The sequence below is a fragment of the Mustela lutreola genome, chromosome 4 (genome assembly GCF_030435805.1).
Source record: "Mustela lutreola isolate mMusLut2 chromosome 4, mMusLut2.pri, whole genome shotgun sequence".
NCBI lineage: Eukaryota > Metazoa > Chordata > Mammalia > Carnivora > Mustelidae > Mustela > Mustela lutreola.
This window is the reverse complement of record NC_081293.1, coordinates 125,786,422-125,813,349: the sequence shown is the minus strand read 5'-3', so window position 1 is coordinate 125,813,349 and position 26,928 is coordinate 125,786,422. Positions and strand designations below refer to the sequence as shown.

Here is a 26,928-nt window from a genome sequence, read left to right as displayed (position 1 = left end):
GTTTAGTGGAGGCAGAAACTTTTTTAAAGTTTGGACTGCTAGCTGCATGAAGAAAGATAAGTTGACGTTCCTTTCTTTGGGCCCATGTGTGCTCACCCTACAGCTAAGACTAATAAAATCGTCTTCCTTTTCCCCTTTATACTGTCCTACATAGAAATTATAAAGCTATAGTTGTTTGTAGTGGGACTATGGTATATTTAAACAGTCTTCCAGTTTTTATAGATTACATATTCCAACTGAGTGAATGATTCAAAAAGTAAACTCCTGTATTCCCTTCACCTTCCTCTGTAGTTGAGTAGTTACACGTCATTGAGTGTGAGTAGCTGAATGAAGACACTCACAGTGACCAACTATTAAGAATTTAGATGGTGTCCTAAATTTTGCTTCAATAGGACTTTCAGGCTTTCTTCTTCAGACTTCATATTACCTTTTTGCCACAAGAGACCAATAAAGGAGAAGGAAGAGCATGTCTCTTTCTTTGACATTAAAACCTTCACCAAGAGTTATCTGGTCCCTTTGAACACATTGTTATCCTTTGAATTGACGGTTTCATGGGTGACTTTTAGTTCCTTAAGTTAGATGGCTTCCATCCAGCACAAATGATGCTTGTAGTTGGAAGAGCAGTGCAGTCTTGAATTTCTATATTCATTGTAATTTAAATGACTCAACCCTGGTTAAACATTGGAATTCCTCAAGAGCTTTAAAAAAAAAAATGCCAGTGCCTGGGCCCCACACCATACCAATTAAAGCAGAATGTCTGCAGTGAGGAGAGAGCCACTGCTCTACGAGGGTCATGAGCTCTCGGAGATCTAATGTAAGGACTGACTCTTACACACACACACACACACACACACACACACAAAGAGGTTTCTCTTTATGACTTTATTTTCCTAGGGAAAGAAGATGGCTCTCTGTACCAACAATATAACAGACTTCACAGTAAAGGAAATAGTGGCGGGGTCCGATGATTATACGAATTTGGTAGGAGCCTATGTATGCCAGTCAACTATTATTCCTTCTGAAAGTAAGGGTTTCCGAGCAGCCTTATCATCACAGTCCATCATTCTGGCAGATACATTTTTAGGTAAGCGTCATTTGGTTCCTGTATGTATGCATGCAGTTATTCTAAAATTACAGTACTGGTAACTTGTCATTGTGTTGGTATTTGCCATAGATGATGATGGCCGCAGGTAATTCTAAAACATCACTTTGTAACATGGTTCCAAAGCCCCTGAAGTTGAGATCTATTGGTCAATCTAAGTGAATGCAAGCATCTCCTGAATTTATGCATAAATTTTTTGGGGGAGTATGTGCTTTTCATCAAATTCTCCAGGAGCTTAAAAGCAGAATAAGATTAGAAACCAAAACTATAAACAAAAGGACATCAAACAAATATTGTATAAACCTAAATCATAATATCCACCTCCAGTTTTCATAAGTATGTTGGTGACACCTAGTAAAGGTGAATGTGCGGAGCTTTATTCCCCGTCTGTCTTTCCTGTCTTTGTAGACTAGAAGGCGTAAGAAAGTTTTAAGAATGACCACTTAGTGATTTTTATGGATCAAGTTCATTAGAACCTCTGGGATGGTGATATAACATATAACAGTATAACAATTTAACAAGCTTCTTGTGATTCTAATGTACAGCAGAGTTGAGAACCCATTGCTATCAACTCCAGAGGAATTTAGCTTTAATTTTCAGCACCGTGGTCAGTTACTGAGTCAGCTGGAGAGGTTGCGGTTACTGCTCGCATTTTGGCTCTGTGGTCATTTTGTCTCCAAGGGATGGAAGAAATGCCTGACTTTTAGATAAAACAAAATTTGGAGTTGCTTTCTGGAAGTTTTTGGGTACAAAATTTTTTGTTTTCTCAGGTGTGTCTATATTGAGTGAAAAGCTGTATTAGCAAAACAGCCCAGCTCTTACGTTAGAAGCTGAGAATTTTAATAATGTTAGGATGTTGAAGTGTTAGAGCTGGGGGCTTTAGAGATCATCTCAATTATTTCACGCATTTTACAGATTTAGGACACAAGGCCCAGGGATGTGAAATGATTTGAGCAAAATTACAGAGCTATAGAGTAGATTCTTTTTCTTCTTAAGAGTTTGGAATGGTACTTGATCTTACTGTGAATGCATAGATTTAATACAATATTTATTAATTATCAAATGACAGTATCTGAGTAAAGCTGGTTTCTATTCAGATACACAGAGACTAAATAAATCTCCTTCTTCTATATTGCTTAATACCTTCTTTTTTATTGTCATCTAGGAGTGACTGTTGAAACGACATTGCAAAATATTAATATAAAAGAAGAAATGTTCCCAGTTCCCTCTAGCCAAATACCAGATGTGCATTTCTTTTATAAGTAAGTGAAGATGCTGCTTCCCTTGACTATTTTAATCAAGAGTATCTTGGTACCTAGAATAGTAGCTTATTATACTTAATAGATACTCAATGATTTGTTCTTAAATAGAAGACTTAGTGTAAAGCAAGAAGCATGAACTATTTTGAAAATGTTATATAAGTTCTGATATGCATAATATATATCTTTTTTCTGATTATATTTTTTTCTATATTTCTACTTTATATCTATTTCTTGTATATACTCTATTTTACCTATACTTTATATATATATATATATATTTTTTTTTTTCTTATAAATTGGGCAATAAAGAGACTCTACTTCCTTGTCCAGGCAGTATTTGTAATTCAGACATTTCAATATTAGCCAAAGTAGACACAACCTCTCTTCCCTTTGAAAAATTTTTGTGATTATGACTTTGTTTATAATTATGGTGACTTGACTAAACACTTTGATGATAGCTTATTACTTTACCTGAGAAAATAGTCCATTTTTCCTAGGCAGTGAAAGCAAATGAGCTCAATTTGTATTAAAATTTTTAATTAGTGAACTTGGACACATTTTTCTTATTCATTGTTGCACAGAGTGTGGGAGCAGTTACACACAGGATATTTATGTCTTGGTGATCTGTGTTGTGTCTGTTGTGTAAAATGCCATTTGCCCTGCTATAGGTCTTCTACAACTACAACATCTTGTGTCAATGGCCGGTCAACTGCTGTGAAAATGAGGTGCAATCCTACTAAACCAGGAGCAGGAGTGATTTCAGTCCCCAGGTATTCTTACTTCTATGTGGTCATTTCATATTTGTATTTATTGTGAGGCAGCAAAACTCTCCAGAATCCTATTATTTTAAGACATATTCTCTAGGAATGCAAAGCAGGAAGAACAGAAGAATATGTAGGTTTTCATTGTGGGGATGTGCTGAGCATCTCTTAAGAGGACTAGGTCTTCACCAATCTCAGTACTTCCCCGTCTCCTCAATGCTGTCTTCTCCTCCTGTTTGCCCAAGTGTCTGTTTGTCTTGAAAATTATTTAACTAATTGTATAATTATTGTGTTTGTATCCTCATATTAATTCATAGTGGTTAGTCCTAATTTCCCTAAGAGCTGCTTTACACATAACCTGTCTGATAGTATTTCATCAGCGAACTACCTGGGTGGTCTAGACGGAAGTAATCTACCCTCCCAATCATAGCTTCTTTCTCTGTAAGGTGGGGGGCACAGTAGATAATTTATATGCTCTATTTCCAGCTCTTTCATTTTCTGATGAATGGCGGCAGAATGACCAAGGTAGGGTCTCCTCTGTAGAATACACAATACAATTCATTTAACTTACTGGCATTGAGAGAACAGCTCTCCACACTGTCAGTCTGACTAATACAGTCTACCTGGATGGGAACTCTAGGAGGGAACGAGCAATTTCATGGACTCAGAGCTGTCAGCTTACCTACTGTTTTCATGGCGTGAGTGCCATTTAGATGTCTGCTGATTTTCATTCTTTGCACTTATTTATTGTTCCTTATGTAGATTATTTCTAATCTCTGTGTGGGATTAAGGTACCTTTGGAGCACAGTTTGACTTGCAGGTTTTTCCTCCATTAAGCTAGTGAAAATGTATATTTAAAAATGATTGACTTAATTTTGTTTTTGATAGTTTCACCATAACCCATAAGAGATTTGAAGCTCTTCTGCTCATGTCACCGCAGTATTGGAAATCAGCGGTCTAAGTGTTAGGTCAACTGCTTGATATCTTAAAAGGTTTAGCAGTGCTAACAACATTGCGGGTTTACTTTGGGACATAAAGGTACACTAGTATTCATTTCTCTCCAGCTGTGTTCTCTGTCTGATGGATCTGGGAATTAATTTTTCTTTTCACCTTTTCAAGGTGAGAGAAGTATATAATGAGAGGAGAACACAATGAAAGGTAACAGGTGTCAAGTGAAAGAGACAGGGGGGTCTGATGCCAAGAGCCTCATGTGGCAGAGGGTCCCTGCACCGGCTTCCAGGCTGGAGTCAAGGCAGTAAACCATGCTTTGTTTAGGAGAAGGTGTGGTTAGAGTGGCTTTAATTAGTCCCCAAGATCCCACCATAGAGCTTTGAATTCAGACGCTGCATTTGTTTATGAACTTAGCAACTAGCCTCCCTGAGTCTGGCCTCAGGAAGTCTCTCTGATGGCTTCCAAGAAGATAATATGACCGAAGGTCAGGTCTGTCCTTCATTTTTTGTTTATTTTTAAAATATATTTGACAGAGAGAGAGAGAGATCATAAGTAGGCAGAGAGGCAGGCAGAGAGAGAGGAGGAAGTAGGCTCCCTGGTGAGCAGAGAGCCCAATGCTCGATCCCAGGGCTCGATCCCAGGACCCTGAGATGATGACCTGAGCTGAAGGCAGAGGCTTAACCCACTGAGCCACCCAGGTGCCCCCAGGTCTGTCCTTTAAGAAAGTATCTCACTCTCACTCTTCCAAGGTGGGTTCTGATGTTTTAAGGTAAAAAAAAAAAAAAAAAAAAAAAAGTCTCATGTTGTTAAATGATACCATTTAGAAACTTGGGGTTTTGTTGCCTTGTGAGAAGAGGAAAGGTTAAGTTTTTCCTTTGACCTCTAGCAGTTTTTTCTCTTCACAGAATTTAGCTGTCTTTGCCAGGGTTTCTCAAGATACTCTGTGGCAGAATACCTTGGGGTGTCTATTTTAAAAATCAATTTCTAGATCTTTTTTGAAACCAAAACAATCTCTTGAGTGTTGAGCATAGGAATGTTTTTTAAAATACAAGGCAATTCTTAGGTGCCTGGCTGGCTCAGTTGGTGGAGCATATATGACTCCTGATCTCAGGGTTGTGGGTTCCAGCCCCATGTTGGGGGTAGAGATTACTTTAAAATATTATTTAAAAAACACAAGACAATTCTGTGCAGATAAAAATTTTGGAACTACTGATCTTAATCCACATTTTGCTATTTTGGTGATTTGGCTTGCTTTTTTCTGAGGTAAATCCTCAAACTTTGCTCTGCATTTTAGTTTTCTGAAAAGCTCATTTAAAATGTCTTGGTCTACAGGGTAGTCCTTCACCCATATTTTGTAAAAATTTATATGTAGTTATGATGCACATTGAGGTTTGAGGACCACTGCTCTAGGGAACAGCTGGAACCCCACAACCTAATGAGCTAACCTTCTATTCTTACTTGAATCAGTTCCCCATGAAGGCACAAGGGGGAGCCCTGGCATCAGCATATGATAAACAGCAGCTTGTTCTGAAATAATTAGAGTTTTTTTTAGCTTTGGGGCTGAATAAAGATTTCCTACTAACAGTGAGGAAATGTTAACAGAGCCAGGTTTCTCCAGCTACTTTTGAAGAGGATTTACTTTGCAGTTTGGGGGAGCTTTAAGATCTCCAGAAGAGGGAAGAAGGTGCTAACCAGGCACTTGGCTTGAAAAAAGTCTCATATGCTGTGACCAAAATGTCTCAGAAAGCAGACTTTGGTAATTTAGAAGGGATGCCACCCCCGGGAATTCTCCTGTCTTGGCCAACAATCTTGGCAAAGCCGGCAAAGGAGACTTGAGTAGTAGTGATGTTGGTTGGGGCTCTGAAGCTTGTGACCTGAGAAAATGTCATAAAACCTTTAGTCTTGGGAAAATGAGAAGTTCTTAACAGAGCGTGGGCGGGCAGGAGGAAGGGACAGTGTGTGTTCCCTGTGTATCTCATAGGAAATTTAGAGGGAATAGCAAATTATCAGGGCCGCCTACTAACCTGCAGTTGAAAAACTGCATCCTGTCTGTGTTTGGTCTGGCAAATGCAGTTGGTTTCTAATTCCACAAAGTGTCTGGGGGGGTGTGTGAGACATTTTAAATAAAAACTTAACAGTATGGTATCTGTGGTGGAAGAAATCTGAGAACCAGAATGAGTGGACTTTTGGGGATTTCCTGGTGGAGTTCTCATCTTAGCCAGCGAACAAATTTCTAACCGAGGAGAGTGCTGATAGCCCTAAATAGATCATCCTCCAGCCTCTGCCTAAGAAACTTTTCAGACCTCCAGTCATGATCCTAGTTGTTAGGAAAATCAAAGATTCAACTTTCAATAGGAAAAATTTAGAACTAAATGAACATTGTGTCCTAAGTGTTCTTTCAAATGCGTAAGAAATTTCTGTGAGTGGAAAGGTTATAAAAAGCATTATTAGAAAGTGGGCAAAATGGGTCATCTTCTCTCTGATGAGAGACCTGCATCAGATGCATTTGCTTGACATAGTAGGGAACACTGAGGACCCTGGGTATACAGCTGTGGTGGCACAGTCAAGACAGAAAGATGTCCTGGCTGTGTCGATAATTCTTTCCTTCCCGTCATGTGTTCATCTTGCCATTTTGTCCCTCCACTTTCTCACAGGTAGAGATTTACAAAGAAGCACACTAAGCCCAGAGGCAAATATCACATTTATCCGGGGATAATTCAATTGGTCTGCAAGTTATTGGTGCTTTGTTTAACATGAGTCATTCTTCCTCCAACGAGGTGGTCTTTAGTAATGATATGATTTAGAGGAAAATCATCATCCTCTCTTTCTCTGTCTCAATTTATGTAACTATATTTAACTGCTTGGAGAGTTTATGAATCAGTCTAAAACTGTTTTTGCCAAAACCTCCTTCAGAATCCAAATTCATCTTTATCATAAGGGTAGCCTTGGGCTCAGAGAGTCCAGCTAGTGAGTGGTTCTGGGCCAAATGGAGAGGGGCTACTGCTCATTAAAAGGGGGGGGGGAGAGTTTAGCTTCTGAGAACGTTGTATCTCACAAAAAGGATGCTTCAGAGGTCTGTCATGATAGCGTTCACAGGCGGAACATGCCAGAGCTTTATTCCACAGGCTCTGATTTAGAGTATGCTCTGTCAAAATTATCGGACTTGCAGGACACTCGTGTTTTCTTTGGTCTTTGGGAGAGGTCTCTTGCAGCCAAAAAGTCTATCCATTTTAAGGGGTTAAGAGGCAAAGGATAATGATTGGTTAAGTGGGTTCCTTGTTTTCTTTTTTCCTCTGAACCACTTATGGACAGATAATAGATATCTAAATTGGTACAAGTTAAATTTAAAAGGCAGTAGAATTTAAAAGATAAAAGCCAAGTATGTTCTTAGAACAGGGAAAAGTGAGGAGGCATATAAAAGCTCTATGAGCATAAGTAAAAACCCATTATGATCAAGAAATGGAAAAATTTGAATACAGAATTGTTTAAGTTATACAGTTCAAGCACTAATGAGTAATCATAGGACATGACATAAAAAGATTACAAAACAGTCAAAAAGATAAGGATCCATTTTGAAATAAGGATGATAAAACTCTGACAGGTTTTGCAGATCTGTAGATAAGAGGGTCTGGAGAGTGTTAACTAATGTAGTTTGTATAGATCTTGATCAGGTTCTGGCTTTTGGTAATTAACCTAGGGGAGAATCTGCAAGAAGGGAGGTTTTTGCAGGAGACTGGTAGAATTTTAGATCCCTGGGCATCTGGGTGGCTCAGTGGGTTAAGCCACTGCCTTCGGCTCAGGTCATGATCTCAGGGTCCTGGGATCAAGTCCCGCATCGGGCTCTCTGCTCAGCAGGGAGCCTGCTTCCCTCTCTCTCTCTCTGCCTGCCTCTCCATCTACTTGTGGTTTCTCTCTGTCAAATAAATAAATAAAATCTTAAAAAAAAAAAAAAGAATTTTAGATCCCTGGATCAAAGAGGTATGGATCAGAAATCTTATGTTCAAACTCAGTCATAAGTGGTTGATACTCTTCAGCCTCAGGGCAAAATTGTAGCAAGATCCAAAGCCATTTTATGGATCCCACACAGGAAGGCTCTCAGTCCACTGGCGTTCTCACCTGAGAAAGGCTGAACTTCTCAGAAGCCAAAGCCAAGGGGCTACCAGCAGCTGGTCAGAGAGCATCACCCATGCCCAGAGGATACCAGTCTCTGAACTCCAAGATTGGGAAACCCCACGAAACCCAGAAAAGCCTTGCACAAAACAAGCTGAGTAACAACCGTGCTCTGACACCCAATGAGAAAGTTTGAGGCACTTAAACTATGGACTCCCCCCCCCCCAGTCTCTTGAGACCAACTCCAGAAGGGTCAGAACCATACTGACAATGTAACTTATTTGAATAAAGTTTAGGCAAAAACAAGGTTACATTGTTTTATCAACTATCCCAACAATTTACAATTGATTAGGTATAGGGTTGTAGTAGTTCATAAGAAAATAAGATTATTGTCCATGAATTTTTAGTATGAACCAAGGAGATCCTGCCTTAGGTAAGATGATTCATATAAAGGAGGACACTAAAAACTCGTAACTCTGTCCACTTCTCCCCCCAGAATATGTATCCCATTTTAGAATCCAAAATAGAACTTACTTAACTTTAAAAGAACTTACTTAAAAAAAAATTGATCGGAATTTTCATGTTACCAGTGCTATCCTGATGGGAAAGGCAAGCCCAGAAACAAAATAAGGAAACTGGAAAGTCTTCCTTATTTAAGAGTAAAACCATATTATGGTGCACCTGGTTTTCCTTGTCGATGGTGGTTTCTGTACCTAGAATTCACGGCCTATGGTGACAGGGGTGTGACCCTACAGGGGTCATCCTGTGGAATTCTAGTCTTCTGTGCTCTGACTGTCAGTGATTCACGTACTGCTCTTCAGACACTTACTTGCTGGTTTCTATGGTGATCTTGTAGACCAAAAATTTAAAAAGAGAAGCTCAGTTAGTGACACCTTTGAAAAGCCAGTGTGGGGAGGATGGAGATGATGGTGACCCAGGTCGTCAAAGGGAAAAGAGTTTCACATATTTGGCGATAAAGCTTTTGTTTGTTACCTTATTACACGCTTTTTTATTCTTAGTAGAAGAAAATCTTTTTGTGTTTTTTTCTCTTGCATTTTTTTTTTCTATTTTCGTTTTCCATGTAAGCACTATTGAAACGAGGTCTGCTTCCTACACCCTTGTCACTTCATAGGGAAGGCCTGATTCAAACTGTGAAACTTGGGTTTATAACAAAGAATCAAATTTGGATGTTCCACATTTTAACTGAATCGTTGGGTTGAAAGAATTAAAGAATTGATTCTAAACTAAACTACTTTCAACCTAAGAGCAGATTTTAAAAAGTAAATTCTCCCAGGGAAAGGCAGTGAATCATTGTAGTATTTTGACATTTACTGGCAGCTCTGTAAGTTACATCAATGTCTTGATTTTTTCCCCTGGTTTCTGTAGTTCTACCAGTTCTTGAGAAAGTGATGTGCATTGTTAATAGTCTTTTATATTTTGCAGTACTTGAAACTTTCCCAAATTGTTCTCTTATTTTGTCCTTTATAAACACCCTAAGAAGGCAGTGAAACAAACGTCACTTCCGCTAAATTACAAATATGAAACAGTGCGGGGGGGACTAAGTCACTGGTGGAAAAAAACACAAAATCACTTGCAAGTCCAGCCAGAATTGTAACCCGAGTTTTCTCTCCAGAGGTTTTTGCAACTTTAATTAATTTTCCCCTTTTTCTTTATTTGTTGAGGTTTTTTTTTTCCCCTCAAACTTTACTGGACTTACTCTTTTATTTTCCCAAGATAAACAGCCCTCGCTGCCCTTGAAAACGTGCCTGTGTTGGAAAGATAAAATAATTTGGGAAGGAGAGACTTCAGCAGGAAAGTATATTGGGTAATTTATGCTAAATGGTCAAAAAGTTAATTACCTTCAAAATTTCAATTCATTGCTGTACAAATAATTGTGTTCTTGAAGAACTTTTCTTTCTCTCTTTCTCTCTCTTTTTTAAGATTTTATTTATTTATTTCACAGAGATCACAAGTAGACAGAATGGCAGGCAGGAAGAGAGGGGGGTGGGAAGCAGGCTCCCCACTGAGCAGAGAGCCCAGGACCCTGGGATCATGACCTGAGCCGAAGGCAGAAGCTTTAACCCACTGAGCCACCCAGGGGCCCCTTGAAAAGCTTTTTCAAAATTTGTTTGCTCAATTTTTTTTTTCAAAAGTGCAGTTTCGAGTTGGTGTTCCTGATGTGGAAGGTGGAAATAGTGATAATTTTTTTAAGTGGCTTGATTTTCATCTATTGTACTTACCTTTTAAAAAAAGTACCTTTTTGTTTCTTGGTCTGAAAATACTTTACTGGCTTTTACAAACAGAAATCAAGGGAGGTAACAGTTAAGCTATTTTTCCCAAGAGTTCCCACTTATCACTGTTCTCAGCTCAAAAGTACTGGACCTCTGTTTCTCAGTACATTACACAGAGCTGTGCTTTTCTTTGCATCCCGCGCATGAATACTTAGTTTATAGCGTACTCTAGGCATTTCGACATTTGGAAGGATAATCCTATAAAAATGTAGACAATTTTTAGGCAGGCAGATTTTTGTTTCAGTGTTCATATTGTAGGATGACCTTAGAATATATACTAAGAGTATGAAATTTTACTTTGTTGCTAGACCGAAAATTTCAGCTTTAGACTGCATATCATCACAAAGTCATCTAAAGTTAAAAGTTAAGAAGGGGTGTGTTGGGGTTCTCTCTTTTATTGTGTGCCTGTCTTTTTGCCCCACATGTGTTAGGACACCTGTACTTGGCAGCAGCCCAGGTGTGAAGGTTTCCAGGGCAGTGCCGTGTATGTACACAGCTTAAGGGAAGTATACTAGACATATGAATGGAACACAATTCCCCTAGCTTTAACAAAGTCATGAACAAAACAGCCATTCCTACCAGAACCTCTCCACATAACTTCTTGCTTCAATGAATAAGGATTCTGTACACAGTAATAGCAGTTTCATTTTTGAGCCATGCTGTGTTTATCTAAAATGAAAAGAAGCAAGTTGACATAATAGACCCACGTACCACAGAGCAGTTTCAAAAGGTCTCTATTCAGGCCCCACCTGGTGGTTGGGTCTCTGCCATCTTGCACCTTTGTGTAAGCCCCATCTGTGATCACCGAGTGGTGATGGTCACTACCTCTTGAAAGACGTCATTGTCAGACTGAAGAAACCCAGTTTTGCACAGTCATTTGCACCACTGAGATATGTGTGGACCTGATAGTTGTTTTGTTTGTTTTTATACTTTAGGCAATTTTGTTTTCAACAATCACCTCCCACGCCCCTGCTGCCCTCACCCTCTAGACCTTGATCCTGTTCATTATTCTGTTCTTGGGGCCATTGCCTAAGTACGTCACCTTTTTTTTTTTTTTTTTAAAGATTTTGTTTATTTATTTGGCAGATAGAGATTGCAAGTAGGCAGAGAGGCAGGCAGGGAGAGAAGGGGAAGCAAGCTCCCCGCTGAGCAGAGAGCCCAATGCAATGCGGGGCTCAATCCCAGGACCCTGAGATCATGACTTGAGCTGAAGGCAGAGACTTTAACCCATTGAGCCTCCGAGGCGCCCACTAAGTACGTCACCTTAAAAAGAAATGACACCTCCCTTCTCCTACCTGGTTCCTGCCTGTATGCCTAGCGCCCACTCACTACCCTGCTCCTGAAGCTGTTATGATAATGACCAGCTTGTACTTCCCTTACAATTCATCTACCACTTCATCCCTCAGCAGGCATCCCCTTGCTTTCTTCTTTTCTCTTCTGGCTAAATCTTACTGAATATTTGATATTTGTTCTAGGCACCCCTTCTGTCAAGAGGTCTTCCCAGAGCTCTTTTTATTTTTTTGTCATTATCTCTATCTGTCCTTTAAATCTTTAAAAAATAACTTTATAGGGATATGATTCTCATGCTATACACTTTGCTCACTTAAAACAGAAAAGCCACTGGTTATTAGCATATTCATAGATAGGTACAGCCATCAGCACAGTCAATTTTGAGAGCTCTTCTTCACCTTAAAAGGAAACCTTATACACTTCAGCTATCACCTTAGCTCTTTTCCAAGCCCCAAGCAACCACTAATTATCTTATTTTGAACTTTCATAAAAATAGCATCATTTATTTTTTTTAAAAGATTTTATTTATTTGACAGAGAAAAAGAGAGCACAAGTAGGGGGAATGGCAAGCAGAGGGAGAGGGAGACACAGGTTCCCAGCTCAGTAGGGAGTTCGATCCCAGGATCCTGAGATCATGACCTGAGCTGAAGGCACACACTTGAATGACTGAGACACCAGGCAGCCCAATAACATCATTCAATGTATAGAGTCTATATTCTATATATTAGAAGAAGAGTCTCTATATTAGTAGAAGATTTATATTTTATGTATTAGTAGAAGATTGGCTTCTTCTACTTAGTGTATTTTCATCCAAATTGGGGTATGGATCAGTTCTGCGTTCCTTTTTATGACCTAGTAATATTCCACTGCATGGTTATAGCACATAGTGTTTGTCTGTTCATCTGCTCATGGACCTTGGAGTTGTCTCTACCTTTTGACTCTCATGACTAATGCTCATATGGACATTCATGTACAAGTTTGTGTGTGGACATATGTTTTTATTTCTCTTGGATTTTTATCTAGAGGTGGAATTACTGGATCACATGGTAACTCATTTTGATGATCTGAGGAACTACCAGCTTGTTGCAAATCAGCTGCACCTTTTTCCATTCCCATTAGCAATGTATGAAGTTTCTAATTTCTTTTTTTTTTTTTTTTTAAGATTTTATTTTATTTATTTGTCATAGAGAGAGAAGCGAGAACAAGCACAGGCAGACAGAGTGGCAGGCAGAGGCAAAGGGAGAAGCAGGCTCCCTGCCGAGCAAGGAGCCCGATGTGGGACTCGATCCCAGGACGCTGGGATCATGACCTGAGCCGAAGGCAGCCGCTTAACCAACTGAGCCACCCAGGCGTCCCTGAAGTTTCTAATTTCTTAACATGTTTGCAACTCTAGTTATCATCTGTCTTTTTGTTCTAGCCATCCTAGTAGGTATGAAGTTGTGGCTTTATTTTCTTTCATTTTCTTGTTTGTTGGTTTTCTCAGCACCCACACATTGCTTTCCAGTATGCAGTGAGCACTTAAATGTTGCTTGGACTTGACTGAATGTGTTATAAGAACTGTCACTTCATTTTTTTATTTCAGCAAGTGCCCAGCAGGCACCTGTGATGGATGCTCATTCTATTTTCTGTGGGAGAGTACTGAAGCTTGCCCTCTGTGCACAGAGCATGACTTCCATGAGATTGAGGGAGCCTGTAAGAGAGGAGTGCAGGTAAGGGACAAATCCATCTAAGCAGAGCTGTGTGATTGAAGAGAAATTGATGAGTCTGGTATCACTTAAATCACAGAAACTCAGGTTTAAAACTATGGCTAAAGCTTATAGTTAAATTAATGTCTCATTAGTATGCATTTAAAATCAAGTTTTGTTACCACCAATAAGGTTACCACCATCAGTGGTTACACTGCATGTATTTCTCTTGTCATTAATTTTTTTCAAAAACATGATTTTTAGTTACTGAAAGATACTCTATTATATATATTTTGGGATTTAATAAGTCCCCTGTTGGACATTTGAGAGAAAATTTGAGAAGTCTTTCTGTAAACAACTGTAATGAACATCCCTGTTGGGAATGTGGTGGTTTCCTTAGATTTTATTACGAGAAAAAGATTAATTGGCACTAAGGAGATAGACATTTTTAAGATTTTTTTTTTTAAGATTTTTATTTATTTGACAGAGATCACAAGTAGGCAGAGGCAGGCAGAGACAGAGGAGGAAGCAGGCGCCCTGCTGAGCAGAGAGCCCAGTGCAGGGCTCGATCCCAGGACCCTGGGATCATGACCTGAGCCGAAGGCAGAGGCTTTAACCCACTGAGCCACCCAGGCGCCTCTAAAGTTCTTGATACATATTACTAACATGCTTTGATGTTTCCTTTTGCACTTCTGGGAGTAGTGTCTGAGAGTGTTTAGGTCACTGTACAAGCTTTGAGGAGTGCCGTGTGAAAAACACAAACTTTTCTTCCTTCAAGATGTCTTCCTATTTGAACCTCTCTGAATTCTATTGAAATGACAAGAAAAAAAACTACAAATGATAATAAATCACTGCTAGTGGTGGTAACCTTAGTGGGGAATTGGCATCAGAGAATCGGATTCTGATGGGATTTCAGAAAACTGGGGTAAAGTTGAAGTAGGCCTGACGTTCAGGTCTCCTGGAGCGGGAAGCGTGCTGGAAGGCTGGTGGCAAGAAGGGATCAGAGAGGGAGTGCTGTTCTTTCCAGGAAAGTCTGGAGGAGCATGTTATTGGAAGGTCAGAGGGCAGGAGTACAAGAAGAAGTCAGAATGCCCTACCTCATCTCCTGCATTCAGAGTATTAGCAGTAGCCTTTACCTCTGGGGGAAAAACACAGAGAGCCATTCTCTACATAGGGACTTTTCAAACTTAACATAAGGATTTTTCAAACTTTAATCTCATTGAACCTATAGTAAGAAATACATTGCACAGCAAAGCTAATACACAGACTCCAACTCAGACACATAGCAATATGCCTAAAAATGAAGTGAAATTTCTTGGAACAATACTTATTTTTGTATTTGATGATAAAGTCTAAGCATAAAGGTAATATAAAATGTGTTGTCATGAAATCATTGAATATAAAACAGGAAAGGTTCGCAATCTACAAGAAGTAAAGAAAAATTAGGCATGTTTTATTTCATTCATCAAGTGTGCATCTTGTGCACAGGTGAGCCAGTTTCTTGTTAACATTCTTAGTGGATCAAGGATGAAAAATCTTGGCTTACCAAAAAATGGTTTCTTTTTAGTCCTCATAATACTAATGATACACATTTTATGTCTCACAGTGGACATTTCTCTAAAATGATGATAGCCTTCTCATTTTTTAAGGAATAAATGAGAAACGAATGCATTCCCTTCTTTGACCATCACCTTAACTCAAGGGCTTTGGAAAGTCAGGTGACCTTTTATGTAAACATTCTCTAATATTCACCATTTCTCTTCTGGAAAGCAATGATGAGAACGTTAAGACCATGAGTTTGCAATGATCTCTTTAATTTAATTCCTACTCTCTTTATTGCCAAAATTCTGTTCAGCATGTTTTAGGAATGTTTGGAACAGATAGTTAGAAGGTGATTCTTTTTAAATATTTGCTTTTGCCTTCAAGATATCTTTAGGAACACTTTGCTGTGTTTGTCATATTGAAATACATAATTTCCCTCCTATAGTTCTATATTTACCTTGAGAAATAGGTAAGTCAACATTTCTGTTATACTTAGATATGGATTTTGAAAATATTTGCCAAATGAGATCAGGCTTCAGTTAGAAAAATAGAAATGTTATTCCGAAGCTTATGTACCTTGCTTAGTGTGCTCAGTCACAACAGCAAAACAAATCGGTATGACCCAGTAAGTGGGTGTTTATGTCCAGCCTCCGAATAAAAGATTTCAAAAAGTCTGCTCTTTTTAAATTTTTATTTATTTATTTATTTTTAAAAGATTTTTATTTAATTATTTGACAAAGATCACAGGTAGACGGAGAAGCAGGCAGAGAGTGGGGGCGAAGCAGGCTCTCTGCCCAGCAGGGAGCCGGATGTGGGGCTCGATCCCAAGACCCTGGGATCATGACTTGAGCTGAAGGCAGAGGCTTTAACCCACTGGGCACCCAGTGCCCCCAAAAGTCTGCTCTTTAGTGAGTTTTATGTTGCACAAATGACAGCTTTCACTGTTTTCCATTACAGTAGACGCTCCCCCTTTTTCCCCTGGGGGATATGTGCCAAGACACCCAGTGAATGAATGCCTGAAACCACGGATAGTCCCGAGCACTATGTATACTTTGTTTTTCCTTTTACGTACGTACACACGTACCTAGGATGAAGTTTAGTGTCTAAATCAGGCACAGTAAGAGAAAAATAACTGATAATAAAAGAGAACAATTATAACAATATACAGTAATAAAAGTTACGTGAATGTGCTCTTTCTCTCAAAATACCTTCTTGTCCTGAGCTCAGCCTTGTGATGGCGTGAGATGGTGAAACGCTCTGCGATGAGATCCAGTGAGGGCAGTGACGTAGGCATGTGACAGAGCATGAGGCTGCTGTGGACTTTCTGATGATAAATCAGGACGATCATGTGCTTCCTACCTGAGCCCACAGAAAATCAAACTGCAGATAAGGGGGGACTGCAGTAGGTTCAGGAGCAAGGGTAGATTTTTTTGGATGCCTGAAGCCTCATGGGAGAGAAAAATACAGTGATGGCAAAATATCGGTAATGTGTATTAGTTAATTTTTTTAACAATTTCCCTGTGTTTCCTGCTCCATACTTTACAGGTTTTCTCTCTGTCTTGACTAAGAGTATATTTTCCCAATTCTGTAAATGTATCTAATCCAGGTGTGTATGAAGTTAAGTTTACACATTACAACAAGCCCTCCACAGAGAGGTTTGTAAACTAAGAGAGTGGCACAACTTGTGGGGACAGTGTTCTTATCAACTTGGATCTTAGAAATCTATACCAGGTTCTCAGTGTGTGTAGTAAGCATTACTTCTAAATGTCACCCAGTCGTGCAGATTTGAAGAGATACTGTGTTATTTTTAAGTTTATCATCAACTTTATCTCACCCTGTTTGCAAAATATCCCAGCATGCTGGAAGAAGACAGTTTGCAGCTGCGGAGTCAGCCATTTTCTCCTTTGCCAATGACACGCCACTGGATGAAGGGATAAGGCTTTATAATTAATAATTAGGGAATGACTGAGAAATTTGGCCAATAGCTTGCTCTTTTTTCCCCCCCTGAACAACTTGGGAGCTTATGGAAAAGTTAAGTACTCTGGGTTTACAAGTATCTTTTTAATCCAAAGTTTTAACATTTTGATTATGACTGTCATTAGACATTAGAGCTTTGCCATTTTCACTGCTGTTGCACATTTGATAAAACTATATAATGTGGGGGGAGGAGTCAAGATGGCGGAGAAGTAGCAAGCTGAGACTGCTTCAGCTAGCCGGAGATCAGCTAGATAGCTTATCTAAAGATTGCAAACACCTGAAAATCCATCGGCAGATCGAAGAGAAGAAGAACAGCAATTCTGGAAACAGAAAAACAACCACTTTCTGAAAGGTAGGACCGGCGGAGAAGTGAATCCAAAGCGACGGGAAGATAGACCCCGGGGGGAGGGGCCGGCTCCCGGCAAGCGGCGGAGCAACCGCGCACAAAATCAGGACTTTTAAAAGTCTGCTCCGCGGAGGGACATCGCTCCAGAGGCTAAACCGGAGCGAAGCCCACGCGGGGTCAGCGTGGCCTCAGGTCCCGCAGGGTCACAGAAGGATCGGGGGTGTCTGAGTGTCGCAGAGCTTGCGGGTATTGGAACGGGAAAGCCGGCTACAGAGACAGAGCCGACAGTAAGCTCGCAGCTCCGTGTTACCTTGAACCGGTCGCAGGCTCGGTGAGCTCGGAGCGCGGCCGGAGGTCAGGCAGACGGGAGTAACTGGGCGCTGTTCTCTGAGGGCGCACTGAGGAGTGGGGCCCTGGGCTCTCGGCTCCTCCGGGCCGGAGACCAGGAGGCCGCCATTTGTATTCCCGTCCTCTGGAACTCTACGGAAAGCGCTCAGGGAACAAAAGCTCCTGAAAGCAAACCCGAGCGGATTACTCACCCCGGCCCCGGGTAAGGGCGGTGTAATTCCGCCTGGGGCAAAGACACTTGAAAATCACTACAACAGGCCCCTCCCCCAGAAGATCAACAAGAAATCCAGCCGAGACCAAGCTCACCTACCAAGGAGTGCGGTTTCAATACCAAGGAGAGCAGCAGAATTCCAGAGGAGGAGAAAGCCAAGCACGGAACTCATGGCTTTTTTCCTGTGATTTTTTTTAGTCTTGCAGTTAATTTAATTTTTTCTTTTTCATTTTTTTTTTTTTTTTCTCGCCTTCGGGTAAAATTTTTTTTTTTTTTAACTGTTACCTTTTTCTTTTTTAACGATTTTTTACTAGTTTATCTAATATATATATATATTTTTTTACATTTTTCTTAGGTGTTTTCTTTTTTAAAAAAAAAAATTCTTTTCTTTTTTTTTTTTTTTTTTTTTTTTTTTTTCTTTTTTCTTTCTTCCTTTTTGAACCTCTTTTTATCCCCTTTCTCCCCACTCACGATTTTGGATCTCTTCTAATTTGGCTAAAGCATATTTTCCTGGGGTTGTTGCCACCCTTTTAGTATTTTACTTGCCCCTTCATTTACTCTTATCTGGACAAAATGACAAGACGTAAAAATTCACCACAAAAAAAAGAACAAGAGGCAGTACCGAAGGCTAGGGACCTAATCAATACAGACATCGGTAATATGTCAGATCTAGAGTTCAGAATGACAATTCTCAAGGTTCTAGCCGGGCTCGAAAAAGGCATGGAAGATATTAGAGAAACCCTCTCGAGAGATATAAAAGCCCTTTCTGGAGAAATAAAAGAACTAAAATCTAACCAAGTTGAAATCAAAAAAGCTATTAATGAGGTGCAATCAAAAATGGAGGCTCTCACTGCTAGGATAAATGAGGCAGAAGAAAGAATTAGTGATATAGAAGACCAAATGACAGAGAATAAAGAAGCTGATCAAAAGAGGGACAAACAGCTACTGGACCACGAGGGGAGAATTCGAGAAATAAGTGACACCATAAGACGAAACAACATTAGAATAATTGGGATTCCAGAAGAAGAAGAAAGTGAGAGGGGAGCAGAAGGTATACTGGAGAGAATTATTGGGGAGAATTTCCCCAATATGGCAAAGGGAACAAGCATCAAAATTCAGGAGGTTCAGAGAATGCCCCTCAAAATAAATAAGAATAGGCCCACACCCCGTCACATAATAGTAAAATTTACAAGTCTCAATGACAAAGAGAAAATCCTGAAAGCAGCCCGGGAAAAGAAGTCTGTAACATACAATGGTAAAAATATTAGATTGGCAGCTGACTTATCCACAGAGACCTGGCAGGCCAGAAAGAGCTGGCATGATATTTTCAGAGCACTAAACGAGAAAAACATGCAGCCAAGAATACTATATCCAGCTAGGCTATCATTGAAAATAGAAGGAGAGATTAAAAGCTTCCAGGACAAACAACAACTGAAAGAATTTGCAAATACCAAACCAGCTCTACAGGAAATATTGAAAGGGGTCCTCTAAGCAAAGAGAGAGCCTACAAGTGGTAGATCAGAAAGGAACAGAGACCATATACAGTAACAGTCACCTTACAGGCAATACAATGGCACTAAATTCATATCTCTCAATAGTTACCCTGAATGTGAATGGGCTAAATGCCCCTGTCAAAAGACACAGGGTATCAGAATGGATAAAAAAACAAAACCCATCTATATGTTGCCTCCAAGAAACACATTTTAAGCCCGAAGACACCTCCAGATTTAAAGTGAGGGGGTGGAAAAGAATTTACCATGCTAATGGACATCAGAAGAAAGCAGGAGTGGCAATCCTTATATCAGATCAATTAGATTTTAAGCCAAAGACTGTAATAAGAGATGAGGAAGGACACTATATCATACTCAAAGGGTCTGTCCAACAAGAAGATTTAACAATTTTAAATATCTATGCCCCCAACGTGGGAGCAGCCAACTATATAAACCAATTAATAACAAAATCAAAGAAACACATAAACAACAATACAATAATAGTAGGGGACTTTAATATTCCCCTCACTGAAATGGACAGGTCATCCAAGCAAAAGATCAGCAAGGAAATAAAGGCCTTAAATGACACACTGGACCAGATGGACATCACAGATATATTCAGAATATTTCATCCCAAAGCAACAGAATACACATTCTTCTCTAGTGCACATGGTACATTCTCCAGAATAGATCACATCCTCGGTCCTAAATCAGGACTCAACCGGTATCAAAAGATTGGGATCATTCCCTGCATATTTTCAGACCACAATGCTCTAAAGCTAGAACTCAACCACAAAAGGAAGTTTGGAAAGAACCCAAATACATGGAGACTAAACAGTATCCTTCTAAAGAATGAATGGGTCAACCGGGAAATTAAAGAAGAATTGAAAAAAATCATGGAAACAAATGATAATGAAAATACAACGGTTCAAAATCTGTGGGACACAACAAAGGCAGTCCTGAGAGGAAAATATATAGCGGTACAAGCCTTTCTCAAGAAACAAGAAAGGTCTCAGGTACACAACCTAACCCTACACCTAAAGGAGCTGGAGAAGGAACAAGAAAGAAACCCTAAGCCCAGCAGGAGAAGAGAAATCATAAAGATCAGAGCAGAAATCAATGAAATAGAAACCAAAAAAACAATAGAACAAATCAACGAAACTAGGAGCTGGTTCTTTGAAAGAATTAATAAAATTGATAAACCCCTGGCCCGACTTATCAAAAAGAAAAGAGAAAGGACCCAAATAAATAAAATAATGAATGAAAGAGGAGAGATCACAACTAACACCAAGGAAATACAAACTATTATAAGAACATACTATGAGCAACTCTACGGCAATAAATTTGACAATCTGGAAGAAATGGATGCATTCCTAGAAACATATAAACTACCACAACTGAACCATGAAGAAATAGAAAGCCTGAACAGACCCATAACCAGTAAGGAGATTGAAACAGTCATTAAAAATCTCCAAACAAACAAAAGCCCAGGGCCAGACGGCTTCCCGGGGGAATTCTACCAAACATTTAAAGAAGAACTAATTCCTATTCTCCTGAAACTGTTCCAAAAAATAGAAATGGAAGGAAAACTTCCAAACTCATTTTATGAGGCCAGCATCACCTTGATCCCAAAACCAGACAAGGATCCCACCAAAAAAGAGAGCTATAGACCGATATCCTTGATGAACACAGATGCGAAAATACTCAACAAAATACTAGCCAATCGGATTCAACAGTACATTAAAAAGATTATTCACCACGACCAAGTGGGATTTATTCCAGGGCTGCAAGGTTGGTTCAACATCCGCAAATCAGTCAATGTGATACAACACATCAATAAAAGTAAGAACAAGAACCATATGATACTCTCAATAGATGCTGAAAAAGCATTTGACAAAGTACAACATCCCTTCCTGATCAAAACTCTTCAAAGTGTAGGGATAGAGGGCACATACCTCAATATCATCAAAGCCATCTATGAAAAACCCACCGCAAATATCATTCTCAATGGAGAAAAACTGAAAGCTTTTCCGCTAAGGTCAGGAACACGGCAGGGATGTCCATTATCACCACTGCTATTCAACATCGTACTAGAGGTCCTAGCCTCAGCAATCAGACAACAAAAGGAAATTAAAGGCATCCAAATCGGCAAAGAAGAAGTCAAATTATCACTCTTCGCAGATGATATGATACTATATGTGGAAAACCCAAAAGACTCCACTCCAAAACTGCTAGAACTTATACAGGAATTCAGTAAAGTGTCAGGATATAAAATCAATGCACAGAAATCAGTTGCATTTCTCTACACCAACAGCAAGACAGAAGAAAGAGATATTAAGGAGTCAATCCCATTTACAATTGCATCCAAAACCATAAGATACCTAGGAATAAACCTAACCAAAGAGACACAGAATCTATACTCAGAAAACTATAAAGTACTCATGAAAGAAATTGAGGAAGACACAAAGAAATGGAAAAATGTTCCATGCTCCTGGATTGGAAGAATAAATATTGTGAAAATGTCTATGCTACCTAAAGCAATCTACACATTTAATGCAATTCCTATCAAAGTACCATCCATCTTTTTCAAAGAAATGGAACAAATAATTCTAAAATTTATATGGAACCAGAAAAGACCTCGAATAGCCAAAGGGATATTGAAAAAGAAAGCCAACGTTGGTGGCATCACAATTCCGGACTTCAAGCTCTATTACAAAGCTGTCATCATCAAGACAGCATGGTACTGGCACAAAAACAGACACATAGATCAATGGAACAGAATAGAGAGCCCAGAAATAGACCCTCAACTCTATGGTCAACTAATCTTCGACAAAGCAGGAAAGAATGTCCAATGGAAAAAAGACAGCCTTTTCAATAAATGGTGCTGGGAAAATTGGACAGCCACATGCAGAAAAATGAAATTGGACCATTTCCTTACACCACACACAAAAATAGACTCAAAATGGATGAAGGACCTCAATGTACGAAAGGAATCCATCAAAATCCTTGAGGAGAACACGGGCAGCAACCTCTTCGACCTCTGCCGCAGCAACATCTTCCTAGGAACAACGCAAAAGGCAAGGGAAGCAAGGGAAAAAATGAACTACTGGGATTTCATCAAGATCAAAAGCTTTTGCACAGCAAAGGAAACAGTTAACAAAATCAAAAGACAACTGACAGAATGGGAGAAGATATTTGCAAACGACATATCAGATAAAGGACTAGTGTCCAGAATCTATAAAGAACTTAGCAAACTCAACACCCAAAGAACAAATAATCCAATCAAGAAATGGGCAGAAGACATGAACAGACATTTCTGCAAAGAAGACATCCAGATGGCCAACAGACACATGAAAAAGTGCTCCATATCACTTGGCATCAGGGAAATACAAATCAAAACCACAATGAGATATCACCTCACACCAGTCAGAATGGCTAAAATCAACAAGTCAGGAAATGACAGATGCTGGCGAGGATGCGGAGAAAGGGGAACCCTCCTACACTGTTGGTGGGAATGCAAGCTGGTGCAGCCACTCTGGAAAACAGCATGGAGGTTCCTCAAAATGTTGAAAATAGAACTGCCCTATGACCCAGCAATTGCACTATTGGGTATTTACCCTAAAGATACAAATGTAGTGATCCAAAGGGACACATGCACCCGAATGTTTATAGCAGCAATGTCCACAATAGCCAAACTATGGAAAGAACCTAGATGTCCATCAACAGATGAATGGATCAAGAAGATGTGGTATATATACACAATGGAATACTATGCAGCCATCAAAAGAAATGAAATCTTGCCATTTGCAACAACATGGATGGAACTAGAGCGTATCATGCTTAGCGAAATAAGTCAAGCAGAGAAAGACAACTATCATATGATCTCCCTGATATGAGGAAGTGGTGATGCAACATGGAGGCTTAAGTGGGTAGAAGAATAAATGAAACAAGATGGGATTGGGAGGGAGACAAACCATAAGTGACTCTTAATCTCACAAAACAAACTGAGGGTTGCCGGGGGGAGGGGGTTGGGGAGAAGGGGGTGGGATTATGGACATTGGGGAGGGTATGTGATTTGGTGAGTGCTGTGAAGTGTGTAAACCTGGTGATTCACAGACCTGGGGATAAAAATATATGTATATAAAAAATATATGTTTATAAAAAATAAAAAATAAAAAAAAAAAAAAAAAAGAAATAGGGTAAAGCTACACTTGACAGTAGATTAAAAAAAAAAAAAAAAAAAAAACTATATAATGTATTACACAGTCTTTTTTTTTTAAGATTTCATTTATTTACTTGAAAGAGGGAGAAACAGCAAGAGAGGGAACACAAGCAGGGGAACTGGGAGAGGGAGAAGCAGGCTTCCTGCGGAGGAGGGTGCTGGGCTCGATCCCAGGAATCTGGGATCAGGACTTGAGCTGAAGACAGACAGACGCTTAACAGACTGAGCCACCCAGGCGTCCCTGCAGGGTCTTTTTTTGTTCGAATGCGCTTCACATGACTAGAGTTAATGTTTTTCTCTCTGTTGTCCTTGTTTACACTTCGAGATGTAGCATTTGTATTTGAACATGCCCCTCATTTCTCATCTCATTCTTATAAAAATAATGTGACCCATTTTAAAAGTGTTTTTTACATTAAATTTAATGAAAATGTTAGAGTTGTCATGCAGTAAAAAAAAATTCTATTACTAATGACTTTTCTAAAAAACCTGAGAATTCTTATCCAAAACTTGGTTGAAACTTTTTCTTAAAGTAAATACTATTCTCCTGTACTTCATGTTTAATTGCAGAAATATGTGTGCTTGTACAGTAAAATTACACATTAGGGTGTTATCCTTTTGTTAGGATATTATTATTATTATTATTATTATTATTATTTTAAAGATTTTATTTATTTATATGACAGAAAGAGAGCAAGCACAAGCAGGGAGAGAGGCAGGCAGAGGGAGAGGGAGAAGCAGGCTCCCTGCTGATCAAGTAGCCCAACGCGGGACTCAATCCCAGGACCCCAGGATCATAACCAGAGCCAAAGCAGACGCTTAACTGACTTGAGCCACACAGGCAACCCCTGTTAGGATATTATTAAAGTGACCATCAGACACCAGAAAATTTAATTAGATACAATGATAAAAAAATTGAGTCTTCCATGTCCTTTAATGTCCCTGGATATAATCATCACAAAAATTACTACTGGTCATTATATTTGTTGAACTATAAAAACATGCATCTTCCTTTAATTATTTTTTAATTTTTAAAAATTTTATTTATTTATTTGACAGACAGAGATCACAAATAGTCAGAGAGGCAGGCAGAGAGAGAAGGGGGAAGCAGGTTCCCTGTCGAGCAACCGACGTGGGGCTCGATCCCAGGACTTCGGGACCACGACCCGTGCCAAAGGCAGAGGTCCCAACCCACTGAGCCACCCAGGTGCCACCAGTCCTTTAATTTTTGTTTCTATTTAGTGTTATTTGATCTATTTATCTGAAAAAAAATCATTAATATTGGGACACCTGGGTGGCTCAGTGGGTTAAACCTCTGCCTTCAGCTCAGGTCATGATCTCAGGGTCCTGGGCTCTCTGCTCAGTGGGGAGCCTGCTTCCCTCCCTCCACCTCTCTGCCTGCCTTTCTGCCTACTTGTGAGCGCTCTCTCTCTCCGTCAAATAAATAAATAAAATCTTTAAAAAATCATTAATATTCAGTATATTGATTTTATTATTCCCTAGTTAGTTGCAACTTGCAGTTTGGAAAAACGTTGTTCTAACAACACTGAATCATCTGGTTTAGGAGGATAAAAATAAGGACCTACTGTGGGCAGTGATAATCCAGAATAATGTGGGGAAAATAAGGGTGCGGTCTGTGCGCCTGCCCCCCTACCTCTTACCCAAGCCTGCTCATCATGGTGTGCCTGCCTGTCCTGGGCCCAGAGTTTCCTCTTCTTCTCAGGGGAGACACTTGGTGGGGGAAATGGACCTACAGCATGGGTGGGTGATACCTGTTCCCCTTAACTATATTAAACAACCTAAGCTTTCAATTACAAACATGACTAAGAAGTCAGGAATCGGGCACCTGAGTGGCTCAGATGGTTGGGTGTCTGCCTTTGGCTTTGGTCATGATCCTAAAGGTCCTGGGATTGAGCCCCCTCAGGCTCCCTGCTTGGCAGAGAGTCTGCTTCTACCTCTTTTTCTCCCCACTGCTCCCCCTGCTTGTGCTCTCTCACACTCTCTGTCAAATAAATAAATAAAATCTTAAAAAAAAAAAAGTCAGGGATCATAAGAAATTTAAGCAAACAAGCTCAAATGGTACGTCCAGACATACCTTTTTATTCAACCTCCTCAGATGGACCAAGCTCGTGATCTGGCAATTCATGTTTTTACTTGGTTTTGTTGTGTTTTGTTCACTATTTCCTTTTTCATTCTCTTCTCTATCTCTTTCTTCTCTTTCTGGAGCTTCTTCTATTAGACGCATGCCGAGAAATCCTCTATGTGTACTATGAATAAGGGGCAGAACCCTTCTCCTTCTGAATCTCATTTCACATGTCATCTATGTGTGTGTGTGTTTTTAAAGGAAACCTTGTATGTATGGAATGAACCTAAATGGTGCATTAAAGGAGTTTCTTTGCCTGAGAAAAAGTTGTCAACCTGCGAAACAGTTGACTTCTGGCTGAAAGTGGGAGCAGGTGTGGGAGCATTCACCGCGGTTTTGCTGGTGGCTCTAACTTGCTACTTCTGGAAAAAGAATCAGAAGTAAGTAACCTCATTGGAGTGACCATGTAAGAACTGAAGGATCTCTTTTGTTGTGAAAATGTTAGACCTAATTGTTGTTACATCCAATAGTTTTTCTCAGAAAGATAAGAAACTGCTCCTATGAAGGAGTTATAGGAAAGACCTTTAAGAAAGGGAACAGGAAGGATCATTATTCTGCTAATAGATGATAGAACATTAGAGGTGATTGGATTAGACCTATTTGTTACAAAATAGAGAAAAATGGAGGCTCTGGGTTATTCAAGTAAATGGGAGCAGAGCTGAGAGGTCAGGTTTTCTCTCTGCCTGTATTTTTCTTTTCATGACAATGTTGTGTCTTCTTGCCCTGATGTTTCTTTTTCAGTTTCTTGTGAGACAACTAAGTATGTAGGCAAATGCAATCTGTATTTACTCCAGGCAAATGCAATCTGTATTTACTCCAGGACTAGGAATCTAGGGTTGAATATTGAGTCTGTTTCCTGAATATATATTGATCTGTTAAGAGATTTGACTTTTCTAAAATGATTATATATCAGCGGGGCTCTGAAAGTTCTGTATTGTCATATCACAAGGCCATTACAATATCCAACGTGGTGAATTGAAAGGAATGAGGTATGTACAGAAACAAGAAAGACCAGATCACTGACCTCAGTGGTATTCTTATTCTTATGAACTAAACTTTGGGAAATCATATAGTGCCCAAGCTTCCAAATATTGATATATTAAGAAAATGCATTCAGACTTCACGGTTTCTCTTCGTTTTTAAAAAGTTCTTCATAATTGAAGAATTTAATCAATGTACAATAATTGATAGAGCTAACTA

General features: G+C 39.5%; 1 protein-coding gene across 1 annotated transcript in view; it reads left to right on the top strand.

Annotated features, from left to right (window-relative positions):
- ELAPOR2 (endosome-lysosome associated apoptosis and autophagy regulator family member 2) overlaps window positions 1–26,928 on the top strand; it is a 181,918-nt gene that overhangs the window by 141,250 nt on the left and 13,740 nt on the right. The window contains exons 16-20 of the mRNA XM_059170988.1: window positions 895–1,084; window positions 2,268–2,364; window positions 3,033–3,134; window positions 13,350–13,476; window positions 25,930–26,108. Coding sequence (XP_059026971.1) covers window positions 895–1,084; window positions 2,268–2,364; window positions 3,033–3,134; window positions 13,350–13,476; window positions 25,930–26,108 — 695 coding nt within the window. The remainder of the gene's footprint in view (window positions 1–894; window positions 1,085–2,267; window positions 2,365–3,032; window positions 3,135–13,349; window positions 13,477–25,929; window positions 26,109–26,928) is intronic.